The sequence below is a fragment of the Notothenia rossii genome (assembly GCF_949606895.1).
Source record: "Notothenia rossii genome assembly, chromosome: 1".
Taxonomy (NCBI): Eukaryota; Metazoa; Chordata; class Actinopteri; order Perciformes; family Nototheniidae; genus Notothenia; species Notothenia rossii.
In genome coordinates this window covers 74540134-74550751 of record NC_136912.1, presented here as the reverse complement: position 1 = coordinate 74550751, position 10618 = coordinate 74540134, and the positions used below count along the sequence as shown (strand labels likewise).

At 44.2% G+C, this 10618-nt stretch overlaps 1 protein-coding gene across 1 annotated transcript in view; it reads left to right on the top strand.

Moving 5' to 3' along the window:
* LOC307019535 (contactin-associated protein-like 4) overlaps positions 1-10618 on the top strand; it is a 111099-nt gene that overhangs the window by 46138 nt on the left and 54343 nt on the right. The window contains exon 8 of the mRNA XM_079650533.1: positions 1163-1432. Coding sequence (XP_079506659.1) covers positions 1163-1432 — 270 coding nt within the window. The remainder of the gene's footprint in view (positions 1-1162; positions 1433-10618) is intronic.

The following is a 10618-nucleotide window of genomic DNA, read 5'->3' as shown; positions in this document are numbered from 1 at the left end:
CTGTCTGAAAACTTCTCCGAATCATTTTTGCAGTCATGAAGAGAACAGCAAGAAACAAAGTCACCAAAGATAGCCCCCTTAATTTTATTATAAGAGCTTACGTGAGGGTACACAGACAGTGAGGTGGAGAAAAAAAACACTTGGGAACAAATCTGCAGTGATTATCAAACGATAGGCATCTTGTGCACTTTCAATCTAAAAATGCAACTCTGCTGATGAAAAAAAGTTTTAGTTTTCATTTCTGTAGAGCAACGAAACAACCAAATACGCTCATCATGCAGCATGCTTGGAAGAAATACGTTTATTTTACCTAGGTAAAAATATAAATGCTATCAAACTATACTTAAAGTACTAGATGTACTAATCATGATTTAGAATAATGTTTTGCCTATAATATTGTGAGGTTTATTGTCATAACATATTCGCAATTATGGTTTAATGATGTATGGTATAAAAAATGTAGATCGCAGGTTCCTCAACAGTGCAATTACAAGACTATTATGTTTTGTCCGTGAACATAGCTTTAATGTACAGCTGGTGAAAGTGGAGCCCTTTTAACCACATTATACATGGCCTAACTTTTTTATCTGCCCCTTCCATGTTGTTCTAAATGCAGAACATTCTCAAATAAATCAGGGGCCTCTGAATTGCAGTGGAATGGAAGTATACTGTAAACTAGCCGAAACTGAAGACACTGAAGTATCTCACAGCAATCAAAAAGGGTTGAATTACTTTCCACCCCTGACTGATTAGATGTTGTCTCTCTTCAGAGGGGAATCTATCTCCAGTGCTGAATGGTGAGATTTGTTTGAACCACACAAGTATCTTGGTAACCGATACTGTGCCTAATAACCTAAAAGAGGCTTTTTTCAAGATGACATTAGAAGAAACACACTTTGTTGGCTTTTATCTTCTTGTGTCACAACTTTTGTTGACATTAATTCTGAACTTGCGCTTGTGATGAGAAATATAGAAATATCCTTCACAGCTTGGTAGCCAAGAAGGATCAAACACTTGGAGTCAGAAATGTCATAATCACTTCAACACTTGTAAGTTTTGACCCCCTATACTAGAATATCCTGTGGAGATTAACATAATAAGACATTCCCACGTGAATTCAGACATAATATTGTACTTATAATATGATTTAATATATTCCTAGGAAAAGTACCCACGATCAGTGTTATTATCTGAGGAAAGGGGGAGAAGGGGTTGTCAATTCAGCTGTGGACCAACCAATAAGTGAGTGTTGTGTGTTTCCCTCTCCAGGTTGCAGCAGCAGTCAGGAGTGTAGGAACCCCTTCAAAGTGTTCCAGGGCTGTATGGGTCTGCTGACGCTGGATAACCAGCAAGTTGATCTGATCAAAGTGCAACAAAGGATGCTGGGAAACTACAGCCACCTGCAGATTGATATGTGCGGCATCATCGACAGGTTAGTCTCCAAAAGAACCAGCTGAATGTTTTTCTGCTGTTTACATGCAAAGTGTTGGGCTGATAAATAAGTGCAATAACTCTTCTTATGATCTTCATCTACTCTGTGGATTGATTTGGTGCAAAGTAGTTTCCACAGTGAGTATTGGAAGTGTGAAATCATTGATAATACAGAGACAATAAATTAAACGAGGCTAATCATCTAGGCTTGATCATTTTCATTATTCCACTCAACAGGGTCAAAGGGAATCATGATTTCAATTTCAGTCAGACAACTCACGTGTTTCTTTAACATGTTTATTAGAAGCAGCATAGTTGAGTTTGGCGACTAGGCTCGGGCCTCATCACTCCATAGATATACATAGCACCATGAGTGATGATTAAATAACTAACCCCCCGAGCCTACAGGTGGAAGCTGGGGTGGTGGTGGGGCAGGCAAGCAGCAGCGACGTGGAAGTAGCTGAAGCAAAGCAGCAGCAAGCAAAGCATAAATAGAGAGATCTGGCAGGTTAAATAGAGCGGCATATTAAGGAGACTCTGTTTGGTTGGCTGTAGAGTGGCAAGGGCAAGACCGGATTAACCATATGGGCAACCTGGGCAAGTGCCCAGGGGCCCTTGAGTAAAGAGGGCCCTCAGTGACAAGATGAAGAAAAAAAAAAAAAATCTTTTTTTATTATTATTATTATTATTTCTTTTTCATCTTGTGTGATGAAGATGGTCATTGATATGGGGCTGGATTTCTCAAACTGCCATGGCCAGGCTTATGACAACGCATCCAACATGTCAGGAAAATATAATGGGCTGCAAGCTCATCTCAAGAAAAGCAACCCACTCATACATTACATTCCGTGCGCAGCACACTCCTTGAATTTGGTTGGTGTCAACTGTGTTGAAAATAGTTGTCGTGAAGCAAGCCAGTTTTTTGATATACTTCAAGCACTTTATGCTTTTTGCTCTGCTTACCCACCGATGGAATAAAATGTTCACTGAAAATGTCACACTGACGCTAAAATCTCTCTCCTGTACAAGATGAAGCTGCAGAGGAGACTCCACAAGAGCTCTTTGTGAGAATTACACTGCAATAATACTTCATTCACACCAACGCAACTCCGGTTCAAGCACCGTGCTAGAGCTTTTCAGGTTCAGAACCGGTTCTTCGGTTTAGCTCCGGCTCTTTTCACACAGCCCAGAGTCCGACTGGTGCTGCGTCATTGCGTCATCGTTTGCGTCATGACGTAACCGTTTGTGTGCCTGCTTCATAAAGCCAAACCGCGCGGAAACCCCTCACAGCTGACACCGACAACAACAACAATGGCCGATTGTGCTCCAGCTTCCTCTGTACATCTTCGGAAGACCAGATTTTCAGTAGGTAGCTGGTCTCTTCAGTGGACCACTGCTGCTTGTTAAGTTTCTCCATCGTTGTGTACAAACTGGATAAAACGTGGGCTTTTTGATGTTGTTCAGGAGTTGATCCCGCCCCTGCCCCTGCCCCGCCTCGACGTAAGCGTGACGTATGTGGTGCTTTTGCTCTATTCGGACAATTTTTTGGTGCTTGAAACGAACCGGATTCCGGAGCTAAGAGGCTGCTCCGCTGCGGTGTGAAGAGGAAAACCCGGTGCTTTTCAAGCTCCAGCTCCGAACCGGCCCTGAAACACCGTTGGTGTGAATGAGGTATTAGAGGGGCTTTACAAATGTTGGCGGCTGATGACGAAGAGCGTCAGGATACACGGCGAGCCTCTGCGCTGTGTGGCAAACTTGGGAAACTAGAGACTGCTCTGCTGACAATATTTTGGGACACTGTACTGCACCAATTCAACCTTACGAGCACTGGCTTGCAAAAGAAAGACATTGACCTAATGACCGCTGTGTGACTTTTGGAATCGCTGCGCACTTATGTTGCATCCCGAGGGACATTTTCGGACTTTGAGACATCAGCCCGGGCCGTCACCGGCGTGACACAGACATACCAGCACGAGACTCACCGTGTTGGTAAAAGACGAGTATTTGATGACGAGACAGTGGAGCATGAGGTGGCACTGACTGGCAGGAGCTGATCCAGTTTAGGGCTTTTGTCAGCACAGAGCCAAATAAAACTCCTGCACACAGACTGCAGGTGGTGCTTAAACATGGACTACAGACAACATTCCCCAATGTTTTTGTTGCGCTTTCTCACACTGCCTGTAACCACCTGCGAGGGTGATAGGTCCTTTTCACAGCTTAAACACATACAAAATGAACTTAGGACAACCATGGCTCAGAAGAGACTTTCAGCCCTTTCTTTGATGGCCATCGAGTCTGATCTTGTGAGGGATCTGGATTTTGATGACCTAATCACAGACTTTTCAAAGAGAAAGTCAAGGAAGAAACACTTCTAAAAGTTAAGATCCACTGTCTCTCATACACACTCATTCACTCTCTCTCTCTCTCTCTCTCTCAGACACACACACCCCCCCAACACACACCACACCCCCCCCCCACACACACACACACACACACACACACACACACACAAACACACACTATCTTCCATCACATATACTGATCACTTAGTTGAGCAACCACACCATTTCACTACATATTTTACTTTTGTAACTCTCAATGTTTGTAACTAATACAACTCCTTGTGTACTTGTACAGCCAGCCAGTCATGTTTTGGCATTAAGTGGGGTGCTGTTCTGAGGTTTTGAGTGATATTACCTAGGTATTCCTGAGCCATACACTGTCTTGGGATCTTATCCATTGTATTTTTGTCTTGGGATTTTTGACTAAAAGGGCAAAAGGCTAGACCTACTTTGGTTGAACTATGTGGCTGTGTCCCTGCTTTTGACAAATAGGTGTGCGATTTGACATGCCAGATTGACTGAAAATTCAAAATATTGGTCATGTTGGTAGGATTGGGTAGGCGTGGTGTTACTTCTTGATACGTGGGTTGGGGGGTGGCCATGAGCGCTCAGTGCCCAGGGGCCCCTGGAGGTACTAATCCGGCCTTGGGCAAAGGGCGTTATGTTTGAATGCAGCATAAGTGCTCGAGTTGACTGCCTGAACTAGCTCGCAGGCTTCGGCCATTTGGTAATATTCTACTTTTTCCTGTTTGTTTTGATATCATGCAAAACCATGCGTTTTTTCATGATATTTGCTGCCATGATAAATAGTCATTAATATAAAAAATCTGTGAAAATAGTCCCCAATAATACAACTATTTACTTAAAACGTATTGAAAGGATATACTGTATTCTAAAAGCATTAGTAAAGATCTCCTTGCTGCTAACAAACGGCAGGTTCAGTACCGTGGAGAGCGCTGTGGCAGCATGCAGTTTTTCATTTCAGAGTTTTCTGCATTTGAAGGCACATTTGTTAACACTTTCATATAGATGTAATTAGGTGTGGTTTATAATGGGTGCATTTTTCTATCCAGCATACACATTCCTAACAATTCTCAGTGTGTACTCAAATGTGTAGATACACATTAAATTCTACGGTCTGACTGCTTAAGTGGTAAGGTGAATGAAAGGTGAATACGAAATTCTGCTATAAGAGGTGCCACGTTGCTTTATAATTAAAGTGATACAAGGAAAATTTGTCATATTAAATATACCATCTGGCAGTCTGCTGACTGGGGCTTTTTACTCAAGGAAAAAGTTCTGGAGGACGGTATTTCTTATAACTCACTTTTTTACTTACACACACGATTATGCAAATATCTAAATCTAAACTACCTCTCTTGGGTGGCGAAAATACTTGTTTGTATCACGGAATGAAAGGGAAATCCCTCCTGGAGGCACACAAGAAATCAAGGGATTGAAAAAGAAGTACCAACAACCATTTATTAATCTAGAACTCTCGGCCACTTCAAACACTGGCTACACCTAACTGCCTTACACCCTGAAGAGAGACTGAAATACTTACTGTAAGTGCTGCTTAGTGGATTAATTAGCACTAAGAGGAAAATGTATTACTTCCCCTTGTTCACCTAAGGCAGAGGTCACCAACCTTTTTGTCACCGAGGGCTACTTCAAGGGTACTGAGTAATACGAAGGGCTACTTGTTTGATACAAACTTCCTGAATAACATAATTGCACGGTTCACCTTTAATGATAATATTATTATTAATAATAATCAGAATACATATTAAAGGACTGTCTGATCACATGTTAATGTTAATGGTTCCTCACAATAATTATTAACAATGATTTACCATTGCTATAGCAACCCCATTCTTTTGTTATGAAAATGTATCTATATTTATACACATTCTCGCGAGATCTATCAGGGGTCGTTGTAATGCTGCGTTCACACCGGACGCGACTTCGCTCTAATCGCTCGAGTTTCACCGCTGCTGCCAGCTGTGTTTACTCGCATCATTCAAACAAGACGCGCTGGCTCGGGAGCTACAACTACAACAAAATGAACATATTTTACCGTGATTAAATTGTAATACACGTTTCTAAATGATGCCGAAGTAACAACATACTGATACCGCTTAGTAAAAACCATGAATTAATGCTTGACAAGTCTGCAGACAAGACGGCAGGCGAAAAACCTTTTAAAATGCTTGTTTTCTGAATGGAGATTGGTTCGACCAGGCTAAGCTAACGTTGTATATGCTCATTCCACACTCATAATAACGGCCTACAGACATAAATAAACCAGCGACTGTATTCGCCATGACACAGACAGTCTGTGGTTTGTAACTTTTGTCCAGTTTCTGAAAAGATATGAGGAGCTGTGATCTCTGTTTGCTAACTGCTGATGTTTTCTGGTTGAACGTCAGTGGCAGGCTGAGATCCTCACTGCTGTGTGTGTGTGTGTGTGTGTGTGTGTGTGTGTGTGTGTGTGTGTGTGTGTGTGTGTGTGTGTGTGTGTGTGTGTGTGCGGTGTGGTGATGAGGCCCATGATCGTAGCTGCTCATGCTAGCTTGTCTCAGCTAAAGGTGGAACGGAGATTTGGTGCGTGGAGTTCAACTCTGAACCTATCTGGGGTCAGAGTTCAATTTCACGCACCAAATCTCCATTTCACTTACATATGTACATACAAAATGTGTGCTTTTAAAATGTTATATTCAATATTGTCATTTTAAAAATAAAAATGTATTAATTAATTTTTTTAGACGGAGCTCCATGGTGACTTGTGCTATTTTTAGAACATGCACGCGGGCGACCAATTTCCCCCCTGCGGGCGACTTAGTGCCCGCGGGCACCGCGTTGGCTACCCCTGACCTAAGGTGATTATCAAAGACAAAATGGGAATGATGTACAGTACCTCCTAAGTTATCATGGAGAGAACATTTTAAGTATACTACAACAGGGAATGGCTGTATAGTCAGGGATTGGGCTTCGGGTCCTGCTGGGTTGATTTGTTTTGTGCGTCTCAATGCCCCCTTTCTTTGACAAAGTATGTGTTGGGGGAACTGGTTATTTTCACTATGTTGTTTCCAGGTCAGAGCACGAAACCAGTTTATTTCAACCCTGTCTATTGGCAAAAATGTTCTGAATGGCCAGGTTAAAAGAGCCACGCTAAAAATATTGCATCACAGAGAGAGGGATACAACATGAGGAATCGTAAAAATGGGCATAATGGCGGAAATTTTTGGACTTAGTCTTTTGCAACGAAGGAAAAACGAGAAAGTAGTTGCTTGTCGGATTTTTTGTTATGGAAAATTAAAAAAGTTGTTGGACAAAGTGCCAAAGTCTGACATGAAAAGAGAATCGAGGTAGGGGGTTTGAACAAGCACTTCATTTGAAGCATACTGAAACCTTTAGGGCACACTTTCCTTCGTACGCTATGAAGTCTCTGAACTGAGTGTTCCCTGCTGCCGACCTCTTTCCTTCACTGTGCGTGTTTATGGAGTGAGAGAGATGAAGCTGTCAGAAGGCAGTCCCTTTTGTTACTGTCAGTTTTCTGACAACTTAATAATACGCTTGTCAAAACACACATAAAAAGAAGCACAGGTCACAACCAGGTCCACTCCTCTTGTTTTGTTTGGCTGTCAATGTGTATTAGTCTGTCTGTCAGCCTGTCACGTTACGACATGGCTGTGGCTCAGTGTGACAAGGGACTCACACACACACATCCTCAAACGTGTGTGTGTGTGTGGGGGGGGGGGGGGTTGTGTGTGTGTGTGTTCGATCTGGCAGTTTATCCAGCAGGTGCAGAGCAGACTGAAAGCATTAAGCAAACCTTTCCCCTCTCTCTCAGCAGACAGCGGCTTTTTGAAGTCTTAGTAGGACATCCCAGTCCAGATCAGGGCCTGAGCCGTGTTGGTTTAGCCTGAGGCAGTATTAGAAACCGGGGGAGATAGGACGCAAGCCCTGTGATACATTATAGCACACTGTTACACAGCGCTCAAAAATGTAAAGATAAGCTGCTGTGGTGCAATTCGCTGTCACATTATATTGCAAAGTGTAAGTCAAGCCAGGAGACCTCCAGAGATGTATAGAGGACACATTGATTGTGAAACTTAAACCCTTTTTAGCCTTGAAAAGATTTATACTAGATTTAGTGGTACAAGATACATTGCAGTTCATCGTTTGACCTGCGCTGGAGTTTCTGATCCCCTCTGTAATTTTCTCTCTGAGTTTCTGTTTGAGGCAGCATGGTTACACTGCTGACAGCAAACTGGGTTTTGACACAATGACAGAAAACTCAACCAATGCTGCAGGAAAGAGTTGCCTATTGTGACCACAGATTTATTTTGCCAAGAAAAATGGAATCCTACTGTAACAGAGGGCAGAGGGAGTCTGGGCAATGTGGATGTTGAAAAGATTCAGCAAAATGGGGGCATGCACTGTGTTGGGGAATCTTATATTGTGTGATGTTTGTGCCGGAGCCGCTTCATCCAAAACAGTATTCCGGTTAGAGAGTAGACGCGGAGACAGGAAATACAGTCTTTGGACTTTATTTCAGCTTGAAGGCTTCTTACAACAGCTGTAGCAGTATTGAATGATGAATGAATGGTTGAATGAAGATTGATGAATGAATGTAGAATGATTGAATGGTTTCTGCAAAATACACAGAAATAGAACTAAGGTTTACATTACAATAACTAACCATACTCTGGTTATTAATAATAAGCAACAGCAATTCTAATTGAGGCTAAAACACATTAGACACGTTGCAAACACACACATGGCTAATCAAGGCTAAGTTAGCATCTCATCCACACACTATCACCGAATAGCTTAATTTAGCTAACTAGCTAGCGGTAGCATTAGCTCCATTTCTGAACAGCATAACAGATCAAAACGGGACATCAATAGGCTAATTAACACACTGACTCAGCAGGACACTATGCATACAATCTCATAACATTACCAACACTAAAGATCTACAGTATGCTCACATTCTTCACGAACGCATTCTCTTTGATGGTAATTATGTAGGTGACGATACGTCCGCAATAATGTCCTGTCATCAAACGCACATGGGTAAACAGCTCGAGGACCCGTAGCTGCGCTACTTAGCTGTCCCCAAATGTGCCTGACCAAAAAACACAAACGATACAACGCAGACCAAAGAAAACAAGGGGAATTTACAACAGCCGCCCCCAGAATAGCATAGCTATTATGTAAAACAGAATAAATTCCCTAAGGTGCAGCGGAAGTCCCTGGATCAGCATCGTCGTCCAATAGAGCGGGTAGCTGCACAAGGTGTGCCACGGGTCGCAGGTACGTTTTGTCCCCAACTTGAACCTCAGCCGACCGGATGCATCCATCATCACTGGCCTTCAGCTTGACGACCTTCCCCACTGGCCAGTGGGCACGTGGAAGCTGAGGATCAACTATCATCACGACAGTACCTTGAAGAAGACCATCAGTGTGCTGTCGCCACTTATGGCGGACGTGAAGGGATGGCAAGTAGCTTCTGATGAACTGCACCCAGCAGTGGTCAACCATCATTTGACAATGACACCACCGCCTCTTGCTGAGGGTGTCTGTAGCGTATGATACTTGTTGAAGGGAGGCATCCCGCCGCCCCATCAGCAACATGCTTGGCGTCACAGGATCTGGTGGAGGCCCCAGTGAGAAGAATTAAGGCTTGAGGAGCCGCAGACGGGCAGAAGGCAAGTCGGCCATAATCGGTATCACTGGCTTCCCTTTCCACTTCCTGCATCCAGTGGAAGTCCTCTGATGATGCTTGACGGCCTGTCTTCCACGCAGGACCCAGTACTGGCGCCTAGTCTCAGCAAAGACCCTGTCGGGCCCTGGATGGAGCAAGCGCTCGTCCCTGTCCTTAATGAGGAGTTTTGTGACTGCATGGCTGGGATCGAGAACAATGGGGTGAATTTCCATATCACAGGAAGTCTCCATGTGGCGAAATCTTCCCCCGACACGGATCAGACCCATTGCAGGATCAATCTCCGGTGAAAGCATACTGAGCTTACTGCCAGGTTTTACTGGTTTTCCAGCCCTGAGACACTCAATCTCCTCTTCGAAGCATTCTGCTTGGCTGCGCTGCAACAGGAGGCTTTCAGCGTCACGCAGGTCAGACTGAGGCAAGGAGAGGTCAGTTGCCGCCCCGTGAAGTAACTGCTTGGTAGCCTCGACCAAGTCTGTCCATGTGTCAAACTGTGTGACATCTGGTGTTGGAGGTACTGAACTGGTTTGCGTTAGGCCGCAGAAGGTAGCTCGTTTGTGCTCGTCAGTATCTTCGGGCTCTGTGAGGGCAGGAAGCGACGGCCATTGGTCAGGCAGGCCACGTAGGAATATTGGACCTTGAATCCACCGATTTGGTGCCGCCAGCTCCGCTACTGTCTTGCCACGGGTGAGGTCATCTGCTGCTGGCTTGACAGATGCGAAGTAGCATGAAGTCTACTGAGATGTTAGCCCATCTGGACCCTGAAGTGCCCAGCCAAGTGCTGTATTTATTGCTGTGGGTCCACCTTTGGGGCCGACCCTGACTGGCTCCGTGGCTGTGATCAGGTAGGTGCAATCCAAGCCAATTAGCAGTAACGGCTGAACCTTACTAAAGTTCTTCAGCAGAAGCCCCTTCAGGTGGCGATAACGCTTCTGGAGTGCGGTCACAGGGTAGGACTGCTCTGATAAGGCTATCTGAACCCGCTGTAAAGGCACTCGTAATGAGATGCTGCTTAGGAGGCTGTGTCAGAGAGGCCACATGGAAGTCAACAGACTCACCAGTGAGGCTGGCCACATCTTGGCGGATGGTCTGCAGAAAGAGAGACTCAGCTTCC